Raw genomic sequence first — 26,019 nt, 5'->3', positions numbered from 1 at the left:
CCCTAAGTACATCATACTTTATCTGTAGATTAAATCAATAAAAGTATGGCTTGGTCTTATGTGGAGACAGGAGTTTATTCCACAACAGTTTTGAGATAAAGGTTGACTACTTCTGCTAAAAGACATAGAAGCCACAGACGGTCCAAAGTCTTCACTTAATCTTAGAGATAACAGGGACCTGGAGAGTGGAATGACTTGCTACAGGTAACACAGCTGACTAGGAGACTTCCATCTTCCTGTGCAATGCCACTGAAGAAACAAGCTGGAAGGGAACTCAAGGTTGGCTCACCTAACAGCAGGAGACAAAAAAAAAAAAAGAGGAAGTTCCCAAGTAGGGTAGGCCTGGTGCGCTGGACTGGCTTGTTAATGCTCTTCTGGCTCTTTGGCCAGTGTGACAATCAAGCTGTGAGCTGCTCTCTTTGCTGCTGTGAAGTGCTGTGCCCTCAGCTGTGCTGGGTGCCTTGAGCTATACTGTAAGACATGTACAGGGAAGGACAGAGGGATAAGCATAGCTCCATTTTGGAGTTTGTTTAGAAAGAGAATAGGGAGAGCATGGACAGTAATTATCCAGTGCTGATTCTCTGCACCAGGTTGCAGTGTGAATTGCCTTTCCCAATCAGTCTGGCATGTGATGGATGAACTGTTACTACTGTTTCATGCCCAGTGTCCCAGCCCTTCCTTCCCCCTACCTTTGGCTCCCATCAGGCCCAGGAAGAAGCTGCAAGGGACACACATGACAGGCTTGAAGGTTCTTTTTATTGGAGAGAAGAGGGACTGAACTGACCCCTGACAAGCCGAGGCATAAGTGTGCCAGGAGTAGGAAAGGGGCAAAATAAATAGGTAGTAACCAGCGAGGGCTCCCAGCACAGCAAGAAGTGAAGTGTACCATTTGCCACAACATCTGGCCTGTTCTTCCTCAGCTGTGTGAGTGGGGGTGGGTGGTTTGTCACAAACTGGGGAGCTGGAAGAGGAATTCCCAGGGCTCTGAAGGACACCAAATGCTCCATCTTGCATATGAGAGGTCCTTGGACTTGGAGGCATCTGAGCCGGTGCCTAAGGGCTTATCTGAGAGAAGAAATGGATTCAGACAGGGCTGGTGCCAGCTGAGGGAGCCCCAGAACTCATGCCTCTATTAAGATTGGAGCTTCAAGGCATACCAGAATACCTGAAGCCAAATCCCTGGAGAAATATTTTGTGCCCAGCACTGCCACACTCAGTTCCACACGGGGCTGGGGCCACTGGCTTATCCTCCCAACAATCTTACTCTCACCACGGGAGGACCAGCCTCTTCCAGTGGCAGTCAGGACCCCAGGGCATCCTCACCCCCAGTGTCCTTCTGACAGCCTCCAGCCGGGCCAAGATCCGTGGGGCTTCATGTGGACATAGCATTTGTAGCTCCCCAGGTCTCATGCGAAGTAACTGGCTCCCTAACAAGGACCCGAGGGTCCTCACCGTGCTGTGAACAAAAGCAGCAATAGGGTAAAAGGATGCTGAGCCTGAGCACTGGGTAGAGAAGAGACTGTTTGGGTTTGGAAATTGGAGTTCCAGAAATATTTGTGGAATGAGGTATTTGAAAGTGCAGGAGTTCAGCCAATTTCAGGATTTGAAGGAAGAAGTGCTTCTAAAGACAATGTTCTGGAAGGGAGGGGTGACTGAGCTGGCAGCCAAGGTTATTTCTAATTTCACTACCCTGACCCTTCCTCCCTTCACCCTGGCAGGGGTTTTCCAGTTGATGCCCTACCCTAGGCTTAGGGCAACCCCCTTCTCTGTCCTGTCATTCGGTAGAGACAGCCCGGGATGCAGTTGTCATGTGCAATGGAGGCCAGAACTCACGTTCTACGGTTATCATATGACCCTTTTACAAGGCTCTCCCTCCACACCCCAGGGGCCTGGGCACTCACAGAGTGGAGAAGTTCTCTGCCTGCAGCCATGCTGTGACCTCCTCAGGTTTTGAGCTAAGTCGAAGCATTGGCGCCTAGAATGGGGGATGGGGTCAGAGGCCATCTTATTTCATAGCCATGCATAGCTCACCACATTGGGTCCTTTCTCTGGGCTCCCATCAAATCACTTATCTCACCCCCCCAGTTTTCTGGCCTGGCAGGCATCCTGACTTGTTCCCTGTTCTAGCCCTATCAGTCCACTTGGCACCCTGTGAAGATGCAATGATACTGATTACGTTGAACCAGGACTACCTCTTCCACTTGTCATCTAATCCTGTCTGCCCCACTCTGACTTAGGACTTAGAGCTTCTGGATAGCCTTGGTTAGGTAGTACCCGAGGAGGCAACTGGCCCTGGCTCCCAGGGGCCCTGGACTGCAGGGGCTCCAGGATGTTGCTGGGAATGTAGCCACTCTTTCCTGCCTCGTTCTTCACCAGCCACCACCGCTTGCTGTGGTCCAGCACCTGCCAAGAGTCATCACCTCAGTCACAAGAGGCTTCATCCTCCAAGTCTCCTCTGCCCCACAAGGCTTTGTCCCTCCCAACCAATTCCAGCTTTCCTTCTCAGTCACCCACTCTGCAGCCCCATAGCCAGATCACCAGGTTAACTGTAGCTCCCACCAACCACCATGCCTTTTCTAGCTTCAAACCCAGGCCTCACCTCCAGCACCTCTCCCTGGATCACAGTCAGTTCCTGTGGGTTCCTTGCTTCAAACTCATACAGCACTTGCATTTTTAGAATTGGCTCAGCAGACTTGGGACTGGAGGGTTGGAAGTTGGGGTCCCCAGGCTGAGGGCTGTAGTTGTTTGTCTCCTCTTGAGCAAAGCGTGAGGTGCTTCCTAACCTAGGGCTTCTGCCATGAGAGAGAGTCAGGATTGCTGTAGAAGAGGGCTCAGAAACTGTGCTCCTGTCTCAGCCCTAAGGACTCCAGATAACTCCTGGCTTCAATCTGGTGGTGACTTTTAGGTTCCTGTAGAATTTGATGGTGGCAGCCTGAGGAGGGGTGGGCGGGGTGTGTGTGTGGGGGGGGAGTTTCTGCAGACAGGAGTGGTCTGAAATCTCTCTGGTCTCCGGATACATTTCCAGTCGCTGACTTTTCTACCTCTGAGCTCTGGGAAATCAGAGGCATGTGTGGGTAGTGTGATGAGAGGGAATTAGAGCCTAGGAGGTGAACAGCCGCCCTCTCACCAGGTAGCATTAGGGTATCTTTGTGTGTGTCTGAGTCTGGCTAAAAGCACAGAGAGTCTCTGAGATATAGAGATCCACAGGTCCAAAGTCTTTGTCCCCCACCCCATGATGGTGCAGTCCCACTAAGCTCAAGGCTTACCTGAGGGACACAGAGTCCTGGTGTCTTAAGGGTGCCTGTAAAGGGCAGAAACAGTGAGTAAGAGCTGTATGGCCACTAGGGAGTGGGTAATCAGACCACAGGCCTACACAGTCACCTCCTGTCTCCTTCCCACAGTGATGGACCCACATAAAACTACCAGCCACTTAGCTGCCATGGGACAGAGATTTGGACTGGAAGAGCTCTGTGTTGAGCATCCCTTACCGGAGAGGAGGGCTGCCAGCCATCATAGAATATGGGTTGGTAGGGCGGGGGCTCGGTGCCTGTCCAGTTGTCCCTGGGGAGAGAACAAAGCTAAGTCCATGGCCCCTGTGTGCCAGGCTGTGGGATGTGGAAAGGGAATAGCCAAGAAGGCCCAGGCTTAGGGGTCTTCTGGATAATGGGGTCACCGCCTGTGTGCCTAGATCACGCCAACAAAGAAGCAAACAGTTAAGCATGAACAGGTCCTCTGGTGCAGGTGTCTGTGGGCCTGCCTCACTCTGTCCTCAAAGTACAGCTGTAAGACCTCCTTGGAACACAGTGGACACTTTATCACCATCACTGGGGCTTAGGATTAAAAGTGGTGGGACCTGGAATGTTGGGCCAAAGAGCTCTTTGGAGTGTTTTTCTAACCTGTTTGTAGTGCAACTAGTCTTCGTCTTTCTAGCTGAATAATGTGTGGAACTCCGTCTTATAGGACCCATCACAATGGGGCTGCTCTGGCTGATGCCAGGATGGGACTAGTACTTGCCTTGCAGGGTCCCCTCACCCCCTTGTGATTTCCAGGTTTGCTCTGCTTGGATAGCTTCTACCTGCCCCTAGGGGAATATCCCCTCACCTCCTGGGGGAAGTTTCTTCCTGCCTCATTGGGGCAGAAGCAAATATTCACTCTGAACATGGTCCACCCCTGGATTATTGCTCCTGTCACGCTCTGTTGAACACAATTCATGCATGTCTGGTTCTTACTATATTGAACTCTTTAGAGGCTGTTTCACTAGTACTGTGGCTAGCACCTAGGCAGCTGCTAATGAATGTTTATTCACAAGGAATGGACAAACTATTTCCTCTTCCAAATCTTCTTCATTCTTTCTCTTTGCCCTGGAAATCGATCAATGCTTCCTTGACTGGTTTTTTAATCCTGTTAAGCTGATGTCCTATGACATTCTTACCATATTTCCTGAGAATGTCCTTGTGTGCCAGGCCTATGCTTTCTCACCTCTGCTTCTTTCATTATTCCTGTCACCTGAGTTTTACTTCTGACACTGCTTTGTTCAGACTAGTTCATTTAAAATCCTGATAATCTCCTGATAGCAAAATGCAATGGCCCTGCATGTTCTCTACCTGCTGAGTTACCACAGCATTCAGTGTTACTTACAGCTTTGGTTTATTTTGTCTATAATCCAAATCATCTAAATATAGTTTGCCAGAAACTCTAGTCTTTTGAGGGCTTTTACATCTCTCTTGTTATTCTAGTGTTACATTAATTTATCACTTCTGGTTATTTTAAGAAATTAGAAAACATCTAAGGGCATATCTGACTTAATATTATTTAGTAAATGTATTTCATTTTATGAATATTAGAGTTGATTTGCTTGTTTGTGGGTATTTTTTTGAAATTGTACCTGCTGATTCATTTTCTAATGTTTAAATTCTTAAAGTAAAGCTGGGTTATTATTATTATTATTATTATTTTGGTGGTACTGGAGTTTGAACTCAGGGCTTTGTACTTGGTAGGCCAAGGCTGGGATTTTTATTTTTGTCTTTTTTGTGGTACTGGGATTTGAACTCAGAGCTTTTGCATTGGAAAGCAGGTGCTCTACCACTTGAGCCACATGTTCAGTCCTTGAGGCTGGGTTTTGAAACATAAAATGTAGCTACTCAATGTTAAAGTAGGTGAATAAAAGTCTTTGAGGACTTTTTGTTTGAATCCATTGCAGAAGCTCTGCTTTTCTCTCTTGCTAGTGGTAGACAGAAATCAGGGCTATCCCCATACACAATGTGATCCCACCATAACATGGGAGCCAGTGGGTTCCAAGACTGGCTTAAACAGTGTTCTGAACAACTGAACACTGTTATTAGATGTCCAGAATCCATAAATTATTGCATTTTGTGATTAAATCAAGAGAGTACATAGAAACAAATCATTTGGGTTATAAATGAAACAAGTGTCCATTGATGAATAAGTGAATAAAGTGTGGCACATCTATACTGTGGAATATTAATCAGTCATAAAAAGGAAGGAAATTCTGACACGTGCTACAACATGGATAAACCTTGAGGATATACTGAGTGAAATAAGCCAGCCACAAAAGCACAAATAGTGTCTGATTCCATGCATATGAGTTACCCAGAACAGACAAATTTTAGAGGCAGAAAGTAGAATAGAGGTAACCAGGGGCTGGGGAGAAGGGGGAGATGGATGGGGAGTTATTGTTCAATGGGTACAGATTTTCTGTTTGGGATGATGGAATACAGAATGGCTGTTGGGGCTGGTGGAGTAGCTCAAGTGGTAGAGTACCTGCCCCGCAAGTGTGAGACCCTGAGTTCAAATTCTAGTACCACCAAAACAGAAAAAAAGCACATCCATAATGGTTGTTGGTTACAAAACGCTAATGTACTTATTCTACTAACCATATACTTTCAATGGTAAATCTTTGTTATGTGTGTTCTCTCGCCACAATAAATAGGTTGTTCGGAGCTAACTCATGTTTTTAAGCAAACTGGACAAAAACTCCTTTAAATGGGACTAAACGAGAAAAAACTGGCTTCTTTCCCAATCTTGCTAATACCCCCTTCTCCCTTGGTTTTCCTCCCTCAGCATCTTTGGTTCTCCTTCCAGTTCTCTGGGAATTCTTTTAGTCTTAACTGTTTTTCCTTTCCCCACCTCCATGTAACAGTTTTCCAAGGCCCCAGCCTCTTCTCTCACGGAACAGAACAAACTGTGAATGCTGGGCTTTCCACTTGAGCACTCGTGTCACACCATGTTCCTGTGACACTGTTTCACCACGTGGCCAGGCTGGACCTCTCATCTGTGGGCTGTTCCCCTCCTCCTTCAGCTCAGCTTTCCAAGTGAGATTCATTCATGCCCACTTCCCATTAGTTTGGCCTCCTTTCCTGCTGCCTACTGCACATATACACCAACTTGGGTTTCTCTCAGTCTCTCTCTCTCTCTCTCTCTCTAATCAGTTACAGAATGTAACTTATTGATGTTACTTGCAGCACCTCCTATGTCAGTAATTTTTAATTCTGGGCTGGATTGAAACAAAGTTTTCACTTGGTCCTTAACAAAAATGAGAAGATATTTTAGCAGAGGGTTGGCATTTCTTCTTTCTTTGGAAGAATTGTTCTTTTTTCTGACACAATGCCTTTCCTTCAGCAGTGGGTAATAAGGATAAAAGGTTTTTTGTTTTGTTTTTAACAGATCACATTTAGCTTAATAGAAAGTTGGGAGCTCCAAGTAGTATCCCCCAAATTGTGTTGAAATGTTTCTGGTTTGTGACAGCATAATGCCTGGCTACCTCTCCCCCGCACCCCTCATCTTCACTCACTGGCTGGTGGTCCAGGCCATGCCAAGCCCCTTCCAGAAGTTATTCTCAGATGGGCTTAGACAGGACTGCAGCAGGTCAATGGCTTTGCGGGTGAGCAAGGGTGAGATTACTTGGGCTGCCAGGCCAGTGTCGGGGCACTGGGACAGGATCTGGGGGAGACAAGAAAGGTATCAGGAGGTCTAGGCCATCTCTGCAATGTTGCCTTCCTCTCCCTCACAGCCCTGATATCCTCAGCTCTGACACCACCCTATCCACCTGCTGAGCATGCTGTGCACACCAGGGATGGTGTCCGGGCATCAAGGAGGAGGGTGTGTTGGGGCAGGCTCCACAGTCTCTATCTGTCCCTGTGATCCCCTGCTTCCTCCCCTAGCCTCCTCCTCTGCCCTCCACCACCTTTTTTTCCTTCTGCCATGTTGGGGATGGAATCCAAGGTCTTGTGTATGCTGGGCAAACACTCTACTACAGAGTACACACCCAGCCCTCCTGGTCTTTCTTGACTTTGCTTGTCCCTCTTTGCCACCCTGTCCTTCCCCACTCACGTAGTTCAGAGTTTGGAAGATGATGTGTATGAACTCAGGGGCACTTGTCTCCTGTAACCTGATGGCCAGATTCCCCTGGGGACAGAGGGCAATGTCTATCACCACCCTTCAACCCACACCAACTTCACCAGGGCCCCAGTCCCCCAGAAGTGTTTTGCATCTTCAAAAAATCCCAAGGGGTGGGGAGAAACTGGAGAAGTGAAAGGCTTGAGATGGCTGAGGTCAGAGAGCAGAGGGTGGAGGGTGGGGAAGAGGGATTGGGAATTGGTGGGGACCACAGACCAGGAGGTTGAAGCTGAGCTTGATCTTCTGGAAGCAGTCAATGTACTGTGCCTCTGTGATCCCTGTTGGAGAGGGGCAAAGTGGTGGGGGAGGTTGGTCCCAGGTCATCCAGAGACACTCCTGCTCCTCTGCCCCTCAGAACTCACCCCCCTGAGCCTTGTTCTTTTTTTTCCCAAGCCTTCTCTTCTTCTTATGGCTGGTCTTTGCCTGGACATCCTTCAGCTTTCCTGTGAACAGCTCGATGTCCCCTAGGACATGGTTCAGCATATCCTGGGCCCCAAACAACCCACAGGCAGTTAGGCTGACCCTGGAATTCCCAACCCTGCCAGCTGACCTCTCCCAACCCCCCACAAGCCCCATCCTCAATCCCAGCCTGGGGTCCGACCAAGCCTGCCCTGTCCACCCTGGGGAGGACCCTGGCCTCCTGTTGGGGTGTCCTCCATTCTTCCAAGCCCCAGAAGTCTTGATAAGTTCAGGACCATCTGTAGTACCTCATCCCTCTCTGGGTTCTCAGGGGATGAGGACAGTCTTCGAGGAGGCGGAGTGAAGGCACTTTGTTCTTGGGAACTGTGATAGCGTACCAGGGGCCTTGGGGATGGCGGGAGGCCTGCAATGTAGGGAATCAAGGTCCTAGAACTTCTTCGACTTTGAACTAAGCCTTCTCCACTTGCCCTCATGCCCCCAAACGTACTGTGCTCTGAGGTTCTCTTGTAGGATTGTTCTGGAGAGGACCCCTGCTCCACAGGGGGTACCTGATTTATAGGGAGTGGCCTTTCTAGAGAAGTTTCCCTCCATCTCTTCTGGCCTGGATGATGGCCTCCAAATTGAGGTCTGCTGAGGACATGGCGAGGGACACATGTTTGCTAAAGCTTTGAGACAGAAGCCCTGCCCACACCTCTGTGCAAGGATCCATGCACACCGCACCTCTCTCTAGGAGCCCCACCCCTGCTCCTTGGTCTCCTTTGACTTCACTCTGTCTCATCTGTCTGGTACCCAGGCCCTCCTGTGTCTATAGCAGTCTTTAAGGATAGTCACCAGTGCCTCTTGGGCCTTCCCCTGCTCATCTCTGCCCTGGCCCTTTCTCAGTTCTAGGCCCTGGTTGGTTGGACCACAGGTTTCTGAGCTTCCCAAGATGTGAGGTGAGGGTCTGGGTGGGCTGCCTACCTTTGTTCCAGCTCTTCCTCCAGGGCCTTCTGCAGGCTGGTCCTCAACTTCTCTGCCTGGAGGAAACAGCAGTCAGGCTATGTGTGTGTGTGTGTGTGGGTGTGTGTGTGTGTGATGGTCATTGGACCCCACCCTTGGCCACTCACCCCCACTTCCTGGCACTGGAAAAGCAGAGTGCTGGTGCTTGGCAGGCCAGACTCCTGCACAGTAATGGACAACACAGAGTTGTAGGAGCAGGTGTTCAGCGCCACATCCATGACCTTGATGTTGTCCAGGTGGTAAGAGTCCAGCTCCTCCTGGCCAGGCAGAAAGGTCAAGTGAGAGGCCACAGAGAGGCGGGCTTTGCTCTTGAGAGTCTCTGATAGGGTTGCCTATACCCTCTCATGGCTTGAAGTTGGGGTGTCATCCCAGCTCCTGTTCCCTGTCTCTTCCTAGGCCTAGATGAACATTGCACATGGGAAGGAATGGAGGGGTGCGTGGAAGGGCTTGGTGCGTGCTCTTCCACAGTCTGGGTTAGCCAGGGCCCAAGGCTGAGTTTGGTGAGAGGGCTGACCTTGGTCTCAATGTCCAGCAGCTGGAGCCAGCCATCTCTGACCTGCAGAATCAGGTCTTGGCTCCACACCCGGCCCTGTGCATCCAGCTCCTGAAGCTTCTGCAGGGCATCCTTGGGCTCCTGGACTCTCTGTGTCCCCAGCTTACATGTCATCAGGTGCTAAGGGGAGAGGAGGAGGATGGATGAGGAGAAGATTTGGAGCAGGGTCCCAGCTGGTGGCAGGCAGAGGAAAGGCAGCAGAGGAGGAAAGTATGTCCTTATTCCCCTTGTGGGAGAAGTCGACCTTCAAGGGCAATGTGAGGGCCAGTGTAGAAGCAGTTAGGCTAGAAAGGCACTTCCAGGTCTAAGACGGGCTACATGAGAGGTTCTAGGACTCCAAGGGAAGGACAGGGATGAGGCAGCTGACTGGTGGTACATGTGGGCTTCAGTCACCCAACAAATAACTTCAGAGGGCCTTTGCATGGGCTGCAGGACCTTCAGATTCTGTCCCTCACTTCCTCTGCTGCATTTGGGAGCTCGCCTTCCAGCCTGGTCTTTCTTCTCACTGACCCAGAATTCCTGTCCCTGTGCCATTGCTCCCACAATTCCTGGTACCAAGGTGCCTTTCCCACCTCTGCCAATCCAGTGCCTTGGGTCTCTCAGGAAGACCAAGCTCACCTTCTGATTCTTGCAGTGATCTGTAATATTCTGTCTTCACTAAAGTCCTAGCCTGATCATTTGGTGGGCTTTGTCCTTATCCACTCTCTTCTAGGGGACGCTTCTTCCCCAGCCAAACATTGCCTCTGACACCTCCTGTGGGGAGATGCAATCTGCCTCTCGCCCCTGGATCTGCCACCCCTCACCCCTGCCTGTATCCAGCTCTTCTCCCTGTGTTCACACTGCCCACAAAGAAACAGAGTACTCTTGGCCTCTGCCCACCTGACTGGGGAGTCCTGTGTCCACTACCCTGGGGTTTCCTGCTTCATCTCTATAAGAACCTGATTTGTACCCCACACACTGTGTCCCCCACTGTGCTTTCGGCAGTGCATGCTCTTCTGGCCACGCCTTTGCAGTCTGCCTTTTGCTTTCCCTGTGATGTTGGCAGCCCTTCAGGTAGCTGGATCTCAAAATGCCAGCCATCGCTTGGGCAAGGATAGAGGCTCTATTCCAGCAGCTCAGCCTGGTCTGGGAGCTCAGGCTGACTCTCCCCTCTGCGACAGAGGCCCTCTCAAGGCCTCATGAGCTGCTGCTCTTCACCTTCTTTCCTCCAGCCATGAACAATCCTGAGCAACTCCCTGGAGATGGTGTGACCGGAGGTGGGTTGGAAAACAAGTGTGCTGGTTCTAGGTGCTTTCTGACCTATCCTTCTACTTCTCCTTCCTGTCTGGGAACAGGACATCTACTCCTTCAACCTCTAGGTGGGCCTGCTCTGCCCACTCCTGACCACCCCCTCATCCTCCCCAGCACTTAGTAGATGCTCAGGTAGGCTTTAGGCTTCAGGGATTTGACCAGGCAGGGCCATGACTTTCACAGTGGAGCCATGTGTGAGGTGTCTGTGTTTGTGCAGGGGAGGGAACACATGGGAACCCTTGGCTTTAGTTGGAAACCACCTGGGGCCCAGAGGTACCAGAGGTACTCACCTCCACCCTGTGCTGCAGGAGAGTGGGCTCTGAGGTCAGGTTCTGGGAGTATTCCTTCCGGTGCACTGTGGGGTACCAGCCAGGGCAGGAAGCACCAGAAAGTGCAGTGAGGCTCAGGCAATGGCAAGCAGTTATGAGGAGGGTGAGGGCAGAGGATGGGGACTGTAGGGAGCTCATCTCAGGTGGGGTGGGGTTGGGAGTGGAGTGGGGAGAGCTTACAGTAAATGGCTCTGCTGCTAGGCCGGGACATGTTGACGTTGCTGAGCACGGCTCCCTAGAACTCAAGAGAACCAGAGACAGCCGTCAGAGCTGGGAAGAGAAGTACCAGGCACAGAAGGGCAGAGGGCTGCTACTGCTCCGACCTGGGGCCTCTGGGATCAGACCCAGAGCCCTTGGCTTCAGTCAGCGTCTTCCCCTAGGAGCCCTCCATCCTGGTTGGGCTTGTAGGCCCTGGGCTAAGAAGGAAGGGCTTGAGCGACTACCAAATGGCTGGCCTTCCATTCTTTGGCTCTGGGACTGGATTCTACCCTGGGCCTGGATGTGAAAGATGCTACATGAATGAGCTGCACCCACTTCTGCAGGAACGGCAAAGGCTCAGTGGCTTTCCTTGCCACTGTAAAACTCTCTTATCTGGTCTATTTCAGTTTTGCAAATTGAGAGAAAGCTCCTGTTACCTGGTAAGAAGGGGACCCTTCCAGGAGGAAGGGGTGTGTGTGTGAGACAGAGAGAGAGAGAGAGAGAGAGAGAGAGAGAGAGAGAGAGAGAGATGGATTCTAGAGGACTTGTTATTGATCTGCACTTGCCAGAAGGTCTGACTAACACCCCTGTCTCTTTGCCTTTGGTACTCCACATCCTCTCCCAGAGCCCATCCCCTTCTCAAATCCAGCTCACAGATCACCTCCCTGGTGAAGCCCTCCTTGACCACCACTCTGCCTGAGTGCCACCCAAATGCCATGCTGTGACTTGTATGTTCCTCTCTGATAACTATTGTCCCAGCAGTCCTGATGTTTAGTGCCCTGCGCCTGTTGCTGGGCTCCTCATGAACCCGCATCATTCAGTCTTTACCACCACCCAGCTTGTACTTGGCCCTAAGTTCTGGGCACTGTTCTTTACTTTCAGTAACATAATCATGGACTGGGTACCTTACCAGGTGAGGACTCCAGCAGTCAAAGAGGCTAACAGGCCTGGGGTTAAACAAGTGACTATTTAATAAAGAATGGACCCGGGCCTGGCTGACGACACTCCATGTTTTCATTGCTTATAAATGTGTCCCTTTCACTAGGCTGGCACTACAGCACAAATCTGTTTAGATGGAAGGGAATTAGATGTGGCAAGTGTGTATGTTGGGGTGGGGTAGGGGTCAGTTATGTGTGTGCGTCAAGGGTGTGTGTTATCTGGGTGAACTGTGATGCATCACGGGTCTCTGTGTATCTGCGCGGTATGCCTGAGCTGTACAGAACCCTGGAATATCCCGGGCAAAGTGTAAGAGAGCACCCACACCCATTTATTAGGACTGTTAGGAAAATGACTGAAGATGAGTCGGGATGAGAAAATGAGTCACTAGTGAACAAGGAGAGGAGATGTAGGAGGTGGCTGGATCTCTGTTTGGGAGTGTACCTCCTCCCCAAGGGGAAGGAGTAATAGAAACCTGCCCCCCCACCCAGGCTGTGGGACTCACTTCCTGCTTCTAGATGCGGAAGAGAAAGGAATCCTATTCTGCTAGGCCCCTGTCTGCTCCCCGACACTAGGGTGATCCCTGTGGGTGAGTAGAGATGGGAAATCAGATGCCGCTGAAGACCCTGGACCCAGAAGAGGCAAGGTGGGGCAGCTGAGTTTGGTCTTCCTGGTCCCTTGGGCATGGAAAGCAGTGGCAGACCCCATTTTCCACCTAAATGTACGGGTTTGACAGAGGGAAGGGGAATTTATGTCACAGACACATGATCATCTGCCTCTGGGTGCAGCACACATGCCAACCCTCAGCTTCCTGAAAGCTCACCTGGCCCCTGACCACAGAACCCTGGCTCTCTGTGCCAGGGGCACGGAGAGATTGCCAGAACCCCTTACTACCCACTGGCCAGCCAGTGGCTAAGTCCTAAGCCCTTCTCTGGGGTTCATCCTCCTGAATCTGGAAAGGGGCTGGGCCAGGCCCTGATCTTCCCTGCGGACAGGCCCTTACCTGGGTACCAGTGAGGCCTGGTGAGTGGTCCCCCGAGGGGGCTGGTGTCTGAGCCTGTGGTCTGGTGGTCCGGTAGTCCAGTGGTGGTGGCCAGAGGGCAGCTGCTTGGCTTTCTTTGCCAGGTGCCTCAGGCAGAGTCCTGCTGGCAGTCAGGCAGGCTCTGAGGTGGTGCGGCTATGAAGGCAGCCACACCTGTGCCCTTTGGACTTAGGTAAATCAGGAGGCCTCCCAGGCCACCACCCACCCAACACTGAACTAGGCCTGAGGAAGTGTCTGTGCCGCCGCAAGCCTCTGCTTCCCAGCTTCCTCCTTGCTAGTCTTTTGCCTTGGGGGTGACCCCTGTTCCTCTGCTTTTGGGTACCTCCTCTGGGTCCTAGGGTCAACATCAGGCACGGGATTGCAGAGCAGGAAAAGGTGCCCATGCCATGGAGAGCCGGGCTTGGTGGTCAGGGGACAGGTCAGCTGGAGGTGGAACTGAACTTGCGGAAAGGTTGGTGTACATGCCATTTGTGCTGCACCCTTAGGCATGTGATCGTGTGTCAGGTTGTCTTTGTGAGCTGGACATGAGCCTGTCAGAGAAGAGGGGACCGTGCCAAAGACCACATGGGCATGGCACGGAGGGCTGAGGCTTTTCTCTCACAGGGCTGCTTTATTCTATCCTGTTTTCTGTCCCCTTCTGTCCCCTTCCACCCAGCAGGAAGCCCTCCCACCCATTCTCTTCACCCCCCATCTCCCCCCCCATCCCTGGTGGATGCCCAGTTGCCTTTAGCAAAGATGGGAGACCAGACTTCCCTCTGATCCTATTCAAGAACCTACCCAGGTGACCAGGTGCTGGTGGCTCACACCTGTAATCCCAGCTATTTGAGAGGCTGAGATAGTAAGGATCAAATTTCCAGACCCACCTGGGGAAATAGCAGAGCTGTGACTCAAGTGTAGAGCGCCTGCTTTGCAAGCATGAAGTCCTGAGTTCAAACCTCAGTCCCACCAAAACAAACAAACAAACAAATAAACAAAAAAACCCTACGCAGTCCCTATTTAGAAGCCTCCTTTTACACCCAGGGCACGTCAGGCTCCTTGCCTTCTGGGAACTCACAGCCTAATGAGGGAGGTTGGGCATAAACAGAAAGCAAAGGAACAAGTTGAGTAGGGGAGGAGAGGGGAAATACCTGTGTGGGCATTGATTCTGGGGCATAGAGGTTTAGGCCCTGCTTTTACTAGGATCTGTGATGGACAGTCCTGCAGAATCAACAACAGCCTGCCCTCCCATCCTTGGCTTTGCTGAGACCAGTTAGGGAATCTTGGCCTGCTTTTCCACCCCCACTCAGTCAACACTGCTCTGATGGCCTGGAGTACCCAGTGCAGGGTCTCCCCCACCTGAGTTGGTATAGGCCCCTGGGAGAGTCCATCAAGCAGCCAACTTGTGGGGCCCAGAGGTCAGGTGCCTGTTGTGCCCACGCCTAGCTATAACCCCGTGGGAACCAGCCCTCTTGTTCTCCCTGGATGTCCTGTTCCCTGGATCTCAGCCTGTTGGACCTCCTTTTGGGGTAGGACAGTCTGAACTTTGTTGCCTCCCCCAGTCTCAGCCCCAACTCTATCTAGGCCATAGCCACATTCTACTCTTAGCTTGGGCCTGGGTGTCCAGCCAAGATCTCATTTCTGCCCAGCTCAGGTCAGGCCCCAACCTTCCCTCAGGCCTCTCCCCAAGGTAGTGGGAGCATAGCAGGGAATCTCACGGGGCAGGATGGGGACAGGGCTCAACCCACTGCAGAGATCCACCTTTGGATAGAGAAACAGTGAGTGCCACCTGGCACTCTTCACATCTTGTTCTCTGCAGTGTCCCTGTGTGCCCTGGAGCCTGAGGCCCTCAGGCAGGAGCCCTTTGTAGCAGAGTGGACAGGGGGATAGGGCTTTTTGGACAGGCATTGTGGATGTCTGCTGGAGTGAAGCCTCCCTAGGGAAGAGGGGTGTTAGGGAGGATGGAGAGGCCAGGCCACTCACACTTGAGGGGTTGGCAATAGATACTTCTGCTCTACAACAGCTCCAGGTACCCAAGCGATTCCTGCTGAAGCATGAGACTGGGACTAGGGTCAGAGAGACAGGGAGCAGAAATCAGAGAGGAAGTTCCTGAAATTGCTGAGCACCTCATTCCTCCCTTCCTCCCTCCCTCCCTTCCTTCCCCAGCTTCCTGTGCAGTTCAGGGCTTCCTCCTGAGAGGTATTGTATTAGATGTTACGATACACCTGAAGGACCACAGTCATCTGAGAATGCAGCCTGAGTTCATTATCTCCCTCCAAATAACTCCAGTCCTTCTTCTACGTTCCTGTCTCAGTGAAGGAACTACCCAACAGCATGTCTCACTGTGAGTGTGTGTGGGGGGGGTGGGAATGGCAGAACAGGTCTCCATGTCCAATCCATCACCCCGCTGTGGGTCCCACTGTCTCAGCACCTTATATTACAGATCTACCCTTTTGCCCCCTGTGACTGCCTTCTTCGGGCTCTGTCCAGCTCTCTGCCTATGCATGCACAATGGTCCCCTAACCCATCTCTCTACCTTCACCTTTGATTTTATTAATCCTCCCTCTTGGCTTTGGATGGGGGTCTTCCTTGACTGAAAATTCATCCACTCCTCTGCCATTGGCCCTCGGGATGAAATCCCAACTCCCATCATGACAGGCGAGGTCCTTCATCAACTCCTGGCTTCTGCCTCTGAAACTGCCTTATCTTCCTCCACTCCCTGTCCGTTGTACTTTACACTCAGCTTAGAGGTTGACGTAATTCCATTCAAGCCATTCCTTGGCACCTGGCCAGCCACTCTCTGTACTTCAAGTCTTCATATCCACTCTGTCTCCTTTGAAGTCTTCCTGCTGTCCAGGGCTGTGGGGACTCTGGCCTTTGGCTTCCAGACAAACATCTACTTCCCATGTCCCTCCATTACTGCCTGCATCACATTGTCCCCATCCTGAGATGTCCCCATCCCTGGGGACCCGGATGGTTTTTGCCACTCTCTGGAGAAGAGAAAGACTTGTAAACAAATAAATACACCATGATATTACTGGCACAAAGAGTCATGCTCTCCTTGGGGGCATCAGGGAAGACATCCCAAAAGGTTCTGGGACCAGCCCTGTCCAGCCAAGACAGGAAGTGGAAAGGGAATGTCAGAGGTAGTAGCAATTCTTTTGGAGGGAGTGGTGAAGTGGCATGGTGAGGAGTTGGGTATGTCTGAGCCTGAACGCCATGTGTGTGTGTGTGTGTGTGTGTGTGTGTGTGTGTGTGTGGTGACAGGATACGTGTGTCTCTATCACTGTTTGTGAGCAGAGACTTTGAATGGTTTTGCATGAGGTATGACAAGAAGGTTGCTCAGTTGGCTGACTGCCTGAAAGGGAAGCTCTGTCACTTGGCAGTTCTTACCATGAAGATGGGCTGCTGGAGGAGGAGCAGGCACAAGGGCCAAGTTGCCCTGGCCTTGCCCAGAAAGCAGATCTGGGTCCTTCAGGAGCTCCAGAAAGGTCCTGGTCAGGAACTGGGGCACTTTGTGTGTGTGTGGGGGGGGTGGGCAGAGATCATTCACACCCTTGCCAAGGCACGTCAGGGCAAGTCAGTTCTCTGAGCAAGGCAGAGGCGTTGACGAGAGGAGGCCCCTCCCCCTGGAGTTTCCATTCCAGAAGTAAAAGAAACAAATACACCTAGGTTAGCAGAACGTGGGGTCCCACCACTACAACAAGCCAGAGCCTTCCTTCCTTTGGAGAGCTCCCATAATTCATACAACCTGCTCCCCAAGCACTATCTGGAGACAAAGATAGCTTCTCAACTGTGCTTCGCTCTTTCTGAAAGTCCACACAGGGTTCAGTACATTGGAGAAAAGCCAAATGAGTTTCTGAGCACTTCAGCCAGCATCTCCAGGACACGGCTGTTGACAACTGGACAGAAGTGATCACCGGGTAATATATTCAACAAAATAATAACGGAAAATTTCCCAAATCTAGAGAAAGATATTCCCATACAAATGCAAGAGGCCTCCAGGACACCAAACAGACCAGATCAAAATAGAACTACTCCACGACATATCATCATTAAAACAACAAGTTCAGAAACTAAGGAAAGAATATTGAAGGCTGTAAGAGAGAAAAAACAAGTAACATACAAAGGTAAACCCATCAAAATAACAGCAGACTTCTCAACAGAAACATTAAAAGCAAGAAGAGCGTGGGGTGAGATCTTCCGGGCACTGAATGAAAATAACTTCAACCCCAGGATACTCTACCCAGCAAAGCTATCATTCAAAATAGATGGAGCAATAAAAGTCTTCCATGATAAGCAGAAACTAAAACAATACGTGACCACAAAGCCACCATTACAAAAGATTCTGCAAGGGATCCTGCACACAGAAAGTGACACCCAACTTAACCATGAAAAGGCAGGCAGCACCAAACCACAGGATAAGAAAAAGCAAGACAGTAGAGAGTAACATCAAGTTAGGTACACACAATCAAACCTTCAAACAACTAAGATAACTAAATGGCAGGAATCACCACATACCTATCAGTACTAACACTTAATGTTAATGGACTTAATTCACCCATCAAAAGACACCGTTTGACAAAATGGATTAAAAAAGAAGATCCAACAATTTGTTGCTTACAGGAGACTCATCTCACTGACAGAAATAAGCATATGCTTAGGATGAAAGGCTGGAAGAAGATTTACCAAGCCAATGGTCCCTGAAAACAAGCAGGAGTAGCAATACTTATCTCTGACAAAGTAGACTTCAAACCTACATTGATCAAACGAGATAAAGAAGGACATTCCATACTAATAAAAGGGGAAATAGACCAAAAGGAAGTAATAATCATCAATCTGTACGCACCCAATGTCAACGTACCCAATTTCATCAAACATACCCTGAAAGACCTAAAAGCATATATAAACGCCAACACAGTGGTTGTGGGAGACTTTAACACTCCATTATCATCAATAGATAGGTCATCCAAACAAAAACTCAATAAAGAAATCCAAGATCTAAAATATGCAATAGATCAAGTGGACCTAGTAGATGTCTACAGAACATTTCATCCAACCTCTACACAATATACATTCTTCTCAGCAGCCCATGGAACCTTCTCCAAAATAGATCATATCCTAGGGCACAAAGCAAGCCTCAGCAAATATAAGAAAATAGAAATAATACCATGCATACTATCTGACCACAATGCAGTAAAAGTAGAACTCAACAACAAAAGTAAAGACAAAAAACATGCAAACAGCTGGAAACTAAATAACTCATTACTTAATGAAGAATGGATCATCGATGAAATAAAAGAGGAAATTAAAAAGTTCCTAGAAGTCAATGAAAATGAAAACACAACCTACCGGAACCTATGGGACACAGCTAAGGCAGTCTTGAGAGGAAAGTTTATAGCCATGAGTGCATATATTAAAAAGATTGAAAGATCCCAAATCAACGACCTAATGATACATCTCAAACTCCTAGAAAAACAAGAACAAGCAAATCCCAAAACAAATAGAAGGAGAGAAATAATAAAAATAAGAGCTGAAATCAACGAAATAGAAACCAAAAAAACCATACAAAGAATTAATGAAACAAAAAGTTGGTTCTTTGAAAAAATAAACAAGATCGATAGACCCCTGGCAAACCTAACTAAAATGAGGAGAGAAAAAACCCAAATTAGTAGAATTAGGAATGCAAAAGGGGAAATAACAACAAACACCATGGAAGTCCAGGAAATCATCAGAGACTACTTTGAGAACCTATATTCAAATAAATTTGAAAATCTAAAAGAAATGGACAGATTTCTAGATACATATGATCATCCAAAACTTAACCAAGAGGAAATTAATCACCTGAATAGACCTATAACACAAAATGAAATTGAAGCAGCAATCAAGAGTCTCCCCAAAAAGAAAAGTCCAGGACCTGATGGATTCTCTGCTGAATTCTATCAGACCTTTAAAGAAGAACTGATACCAACCCTCCTTAAACTGTTCCATGAAATAGAAAGGGAAGGAAAACTGCCAAACACATTTTATGAAGCCAGTATTACACTTATCCCAAAACCAGGCAAAGACACCTCCAAAAAGGAGAACTATAGGCCAATCTCCTTAATGAACATTGATGCAAAAATCCTCAACAAAATAATGGCAAATCGAATTCAGCAACACATCAAAAAGATTATTCACCACGACCAGGTAGGCTTCATCCCAGGGATGCAGGGGTGGTTCAACATACGAAAATCAATAAACGTAATAAACCACATTAACAGAAGCAAAGACAAAAACCACTTGATCATCTCAATAGATGCAGAAAAAGCCTTTGATAAGATCCAACATCATTTCATGATAAAAGCTCTAAGAAAACTAGGAATAGAAGGAAAGTTCCTCAACATTATAAAAGCTATATATGACAAACCTACAGCCAGCATTATACTTAACGGAGAAAAATTAAAACCATTCCCTCTAAAATCAGGAACCAGACAAGGATGCCCACTATCTCCACTCCTATTCAACATAGTACTGGAATTCCTAGCCAGAGCAATTAGGCAAGAAGAAGGAATAAAAGGAATACAAATAGGTAAAGAAACTGTCAAAATATCCCTATTTGCAGACGACATGATCCTATACCTTAAAGACCCAAAAACCTCTACTCAGAAGCTTCTAGATATCATCAATAGCTATAGCAAGGTAGCAGGATATAAAATCAACATAGAAAAATCATTAGCATTTCTATACACTAACAATGAGCAAATGGAAAAAGAATGTATGAAAACAATTCCATTTACAATAGCCTCAAACAAAATCAAATACCTAGGTGTAAACCTAACAAAAGATGTGAAAGACCTCTACAAGGAAAACTATACACTTCTGAAGAAAGAGATTGAGGAAGACTATAGAAAGTGGACAGATCTCCCATGCTCATGGATTGGTAGAATCAACATAGTAAAAATGTCGATACTCCCCAAAGTAACCTACATGTTTAATGCAATTCCCATCAAAATTCCAATGACATTCATTAAAGAGATTGAAAAATCTACTGTGAAATTTATATGGAAACACAAGAGGCCACGAATAGCCAAGGCAATACTCAGTCAAAAGAACAATGCAGGAGGTATCACAATACCTGACTTCAAACTGTATTACAAAGCAATAACAATAAAAACAGCATGGTACTGGCACAAAAACAGACATGAAGACCAGTGGAACAGAATAGAGGATCCAGATATGAAGCCACACAACTATGAGCAACTTATCTTTGACAAAGGAGCTAAAAATATACGATGGAGAAATAGCAGCCTCTTCAACAAAACCTGCTGGGAAAACTGGTTAGCAGTCTGCAAAAAACTGAAACTAGATCCATGTATATCACCCTATACCAAGATTAACTCAAAATGGATCAAGGATCTTAATATCAGACCCCAAACTCTTAAGTTGATACAAGAAAGAGTAGGAAATACTCTGGAGTTAGTAGGTATAGGCAAGAACTTTCTCAATGAAACCCCAGCAGCACAGCAACTAAGAGATAGCATAGATAAATGGGACCTCATAAAACTAAAAAGCTTCTGTACATCAAAAGAAATGGTCTCTAAACTGAAGAGAACACCCACAGAGTGGGAGAAAATATTTGCCAATTATACATCAGACAAAGGACTGATAACCAGAATATACAGGGAACTTAAAAAACTAAATTCTCCCAAAACTAATGAACCAATAAAGAAATGGGCATGTGAACTAAACAGAACTTTCTCAAAAGAAGAAATTCAAATGGCCAGAAAACACATGAAAAAATGCTCACCATCTCTAGCAATAAAGGAAATGCAAATTAAAACCACACTAAGATTCTGCCTCACCCCTGTTAGAATAGCCATCATCAGCAACACCACCACCAACAGGTGTTGGCGAGGATGCAGGGAAAAAGGAACCCTCTTACACTGTTGGTGGGAATGTAGACTAGTACAACCACTCTGGAAAAAAATTTGGAGGCTACTTAAAAAGCTGGACATCAATCTACCATTTGATCCAGCAATACCACTCTTGGGGATATACCCAAAAGACTGTTACTCCAGAGGCACCTGCACATCCATGTTTATTGCAGCACTATTCACAATAGCCAAGTTATGGAAACAGCCAAGATGCCCCAGCACTGACGAATGGATTAAGAAAATGTAGTATCTATACACAATGGAATTTTATGCAGCCATGAAGAAGAACGAAATGTTATCATTCGCTGGTAAATGGATGGAATTGGAGAACATCATTCTGAGTGAGGTTAGCCTGGCCCAAAAGACCAAAAATCGTATGTTCTCCCTCATATGTGGACATTAGATCAAGGGCAAACACAACAAGGGCATTGGACTATGAGCACATGATAAAAGCGAGAGCACACAAGGGAGGGATGAGGATAGGTAAGACACCTAAAAAACTAGGTAGCATTTGTTGCCCTTAATGCAGAGAAACTAAAGCAGATACCTTAAAGCAACTGAGGCCAATAGGAGAAGGGGAACAAGTACTAGAGAAAAGGTTAGATCAAAAAGAATTAACCTAGAAGGTAACACCCACGCACAGGAAATCAATGTGAGTCAATGCCCTGTATAGCTATCCTGATCTCAACCAGCAAAACCCCTTGTTCCTTCCTATTAATGCTTATACTGTCTCTACAACAAAATTAGAGATAAGGGCAAAATAGTTTCTGCTGGGTATTGAGGGGGGGAGCGGGAGCGGGTGGAGTGGGTGGTAAGGGAGGGGGTGGGGGCAGGGGGGAGAAATGAACCAAGCCTTGTATGCACATATGAATAATAAAAGAAAAATGAAAAAAAAAAAAAAAAAAGAAGTGATCACCGGGATGAGACTAGGCTTTGCAGCTGTGTGATCTTGGGCAAGGTCTTTAACCTCTCCTCTGCTAAGCTCTGTTTCTTCATCAGTAGAAGGATGTAAGAACACCTGCTCCCTTGGACCAGTGTGTGAAATGTGCAGCCTGAAAACAGTTTCATAATAAATGAAAGCCGCTACTCTGACACCTGAAAGAATAGAGGGGAGGGGATATTTAAATGACTATTCAAAGGAATGGCGTCTTATACTTCAAGGCATTGCTAATATATTTTATAAATACATTATAAAAATGTACAATTATATTTGAGAGATGAGCAAAAAACCTAACAAATACATCTAGCAATAATCAGGGACCTGATAAGTGACAAAAAGGTGAAAGAGAAAAGGATGACAGCAGAGGTGAGGGTGCTTTGGACACATTGATGTCAGAGAAGACCCCTGGGAGGAGGGCACCTCCATCTGAGTCAGGGATGGGAAGGAGCCAGGAAAGGGAACAGCAAGGTAAAGGGTCCATAGCTGGGAAGAAAACCAGGGCGGCTGGAAGGGAACGAGTGGGGGAAGGTGACCTGAGATGGGTGGGCCATGGCCAGAGCACTTGGGATTCTGCAGGCCTTGTAGGAGTCTGGTGTGGTTGAAAGACACTGAAGTTTTAGACAGAGCAGTAGTGTGGTCTGATCTATGTTTTAGATAGTCACAGGGACAGGGTACTGTAGGGGGCATGGGGTTAGAAAAGGGAAATCCAGGAGCAGCTGCTGTGGCAATCAGAGCATCCCTGGGTGGATGGCTCTGGGCAGTGAGGATGGAGAGTTGCTGCAGGTGGGCTGGTCAGAGGCTCAGTGGGGAGACCAGAGTGTTGTGACGGGTACAGGGGACTTCTGGAGGGCTTTGACGTGAATGACTGTCTGAGTTATGTGATATTGGGTAAGAAGAAGGTTTGGGAGATGAAGAGGCACAAATCATTTCAGTTCCACCAAGATGGCAGAGAGGTTCGTTAAGCCTCAGAGTGGAAGTGTTAGGAAAGTAGGAACAAGCTTGAATTAGGAGCTCAGAGGAGGGGTTACAAAGAAGCTATCCTAAACCACCAGGTAAACTCTTCAGTGATGGGGGAAGGTTTGTTATATAGACAAATAGTAGATACCTAGCAGTTTTAGGTACATAAATAATATCCAGAGGCCAAGGGCTAGATGACAGCATGTGTGTACATGAAGAGACCTGAGCCAGGGCTGCCCACAAAAGAGACTGGAAGGGTGGGGAGGAACTGGCTTAGACAGAGGGTTGACTGGGAGAGGAGAGAGCTCAAAGAAAGAGAGAGGCTGGGCATGGTGGTACACATCTTTAATTCCAGCTACTCAGGAGGTAGAGGCTATCTTAAGCAAAAGTGCAAGACCCCATCTGAACAATAACCAAAAGCAGAGACTGTGACTGTGGCTCAAGTGGTAAGTGCATGTCTAGCAAGCACAAGGCCCTGAGTTCAATCCTCAGTACCGAGAGACAGAGAGAGAGGCCTGAGGGAGAGTGTTCCTTGGAGGTGATGCAAGCAGGGTGATGGAGAGGACCTGAGGAGGAGATGGTGGCCTGTGAATAGTGGGTACAAGAGGCTTTGCAGCAAATGGGGTGGTGGGGTCAGGGGCAAGGTATGGAGACTTGGTCAGAAGTGTTTAAAGTGGAAGACAGGACATGTGTTTGCGAGCCAGGCCAATGAAACAGCAGAGATCTGGGAGAGAGATGGCTGGAGTATGGGTAGAGGAGCCAGCCTCTGTGGGAGGGCAGGAGAGAAGCAGGCTCATCTGTCCCTGTCCTTGGGCGAGACTCTGCCCTTCCCATGAAGGCAGCAGAAGCAGGGACGGGAGGACGATCTGATGGCAGGTGGCCAATTGTCTGGGTCAGGCTTGTGTGGAGGCCTGAGTTTTCAGAAAAGAAGGCCAGACCTGTAACTGAGAGGAGACCTAAATAAACCCTCCAGCTTTTCTTGCTTTTAGTTGATTTCAAAGATCACTCATTTTAGCTGGCTGCTGGTGACTCATGCCTATAATCTTAGCTACTTAGGAGGCAGAGATCAGGAGGACCGTAGGTCAATGCCAGTCTGAGGCAATTAGTTCTCAAAACCCTATCTCAAAAATACCCAAAACAACAAAGGGCTGATGGAGTGGCTCAAGTACTAGAGCACCTGTCTAGCAAGCATGAGGCCCTGAGTTCAAGTGCCAGTACAGTAAAAAAAAAAGTCACTCATTTTGGAGGTCACACAGCTGAGCAATACATTATCAATCTCCCGCTAGCATTGCCTCTGTCATGTGGGGTGTGATGATAACTGTTGCCTTGGTTACTGTTCACAGACTCAAAGGCCAGTTTTGTCAAAAGCACTGACTCCTGGGCCTGCTCATGTCCCACAGGTAATGAACACCGAGCATACGACTTGACATCTCTGTCCTGATATTGCGTATGTCTCCTTTGCTATCTTATCTTTTGGTTCGGATCGTTTCTGCTCAATTCTGTACATAGACATGTTAGTCCCCTAGAGAATGTTAGTCCAGAACTGGTAGTTCAAGGCTTTGTTTTCTGAAGCTTCCCTAATCAATCTCTCCCAAGGCTGAGACTGAAGTCATCAGTGTAAGATTAATGGGATATTTTCAAGATTTACAGGAACATAACCACCAACACATTACTAACCCCCAGGTTTTACAACCAGAGCACCATTCCAGACCACCAGAGCAGCACCCAGAAGTCTCCGATCATCAACCTTTCCTAGCCTAAGCCTCCTTCTCCCCCCTTGCCTAAAGAAGCTAAAAACTAGGCTCTAGTGCTCTGTCTACTTGGTTTTGCTGGGTTACAAATAAATCCTTTTCTTTGTTCCAACTTGTCTCCACTCACTGGGCCCCTTTTTGGGTAGAGTGAGTGGACTTGTGTTCACTAAGAGGCTGTCATGCTCCTGGAAGCCATTCTGTCCTGGGGACAGGAGGTTGGAGTCTGGATCTCAGGCCCACCTCAGTTCACCTGAGTTCCTCAGTCCTAAACCTTGAAGCAAATGTTAAGGACCAGTTCTCCCTTTTTCTAACTGCCCTGATGGCTGGAGAGCACTTCAGATATTTTTCAGTGCCCCCCTTCCCCATGATTCCATATGTGTGGCTTGGGCCTCCTCAGCTTGGGTCCGTAGAGTAATTCTTATACATGCCCCCTCCTGCCCTCCTCTGCCCTGAATCTTACCCTCATCTAGGTAGGTGGGACTGGGCCTCGATCCCCCCAGCCCTCACCTTGACAGTCCTGGAGGAAAGTCCTTCATAGAGACCTGAACTTTGGACTGTGATTCAGAGCAGGCTCCTCGGGACAGCTGTGCTGGAGAGGACCCAAAGCCAGGCTAGGAAAGGGCTGCCTCTGGGGAGGAAATACCCTTGGTAACCTCAAGGGTGGAGCCTGGCCTGGGCCTGGCTTATGTTGGAGGGACAGGCGGGGAGAGAAGGGGAGGGATGGTCTCATCACCCTGCAGAGAGCACCCTGGGGCTGCCTAGGTGGGGATGGGAGGGATAGAGCTTGGCCAACGCTGTACCCTGGCTCATACACTTCTGCTCCTTCCCCCACTTCACATCACTGGCCAAGTTGGGCACAATGCAGCCATTCAAATCCATGTGGTGAAAGAATATTCAGTGATGTGGGAAAAGTTCACCCGGTAACATTAAATGAAAAGGACAAGCTATAAATGTCAGATTCTACTTTTATAAAACAAATAAGCAAGCAAAGTGAAACAGAAAAAAAAAACTAAATGAAACTTGTTCTCATATAAATCTAAACAAAATACTGCAATTATGTAAATTTAAACATAGAAAACATTTGTGATGTATTATATGAGGTGAAAAATGCTTGCTACAAAATGGTAATACTCAGAGGGTCACCAGTGGCTCATGCCTGTAATCCTAGCTACTTAGAAGAGAGCAGTCCGAGGCCAGCCCTGGCAAATAAGATCCTGTCTCCAAAATAAAATGGACAGACGGTATTTCTCAAGCAGTACAACATCTGCTTTGCAAACATGAAACCTGATTTCCAAA

The 26,019-nt window shown here is 48.2% G+C and overlaps 1 protein-coding gene across 9 annotated transcripts; it reads right to left on the bottom strand.

Annotated features, from left to right (window-relative positions):
* Positions 1 to 736: 736 nt before the first annotated feature.
* Eps8l3 (EPS8 signaling adaptor L3) lies at positions 737 to 25,370 on the bottom strand. Of its 9 annotated transcripts, XM_074050804.1 has the most exons (22): positions 25,231 to 25,345; positions 15,143 to 16,149; positions 13,506 to 13,713; positions 13,145 to 13,283; positions 11,188 to 11,242; positions 10,969 to 11,033; positions 9,350 to 9,508; positions 8,943 to 9,092; positions 8,797 to 8,852; positions 8,324 to 8,466; positions 8,124 to 8,239; positions 7,779 to 7,902; positions 7,633 to 7,694; positions 7,351 to 7,425; positions 6,812 to 6,960; positions 3,489 to 3,561; positions 3,267 to 3,301; positions 2,600 to 2,792; positions 2,275 to 2,403; positions 1,902 to 1,975; positions 1,324 to 1,456; positions 737 to 1,065 (listed from the first exon to the last, which is right to left on the bottom strand). In XM_074050804.1, the coding sequence occupies exons 3-22, from the start codon at positions 13,670 to 13,672 to the stop codon at positions 1,054 to 1,056; spliced, it is 2,109 nt and encodes a 702-aa protein (XP_073906905.1). In that variant the 5' UTR covers positions 13,673 to 13,713; positions 15,143 to 16,149; positions 25,231 to 25,345; the 3' UTR covers positions 737 to 1,053. The 9 variants fall into 9 exon arrangements, with proteins under 9 accessions (XP_073906905.1, XP_073906903.1, XP_020032550.2 ...); XM_074050802.1 differs by lacking the exon at positions 15,143 to 16,149 and having other exon boundaries at positions 25,231 to 25,370; XM_020176961.2 differs by lacking the exon at positions 15,143 to 16,149 and having other exon boundaries at positions 8,324 to 8,463; positions 25,231 to 25,370.
* Positions 25,371 to 26,019: the final 649 nt, after the last annotated feature.

Source organism: Castor canadensis, chromosome 12, assembly GCF_047511655.1.
Source record: "Castor canadensis chromosome 12, mCasCan1.hap1v2, whole genome shotgun sequence".
NCBI classification, from domain to species: Eukaryota; Metazoa; Chordata; class Mammalia; order Rodentia; family Castoridae; genus Castor; species Castor canadensis.
This window is presented reverse-complemented; position numbering and strand designations above follow the sequence as displayed.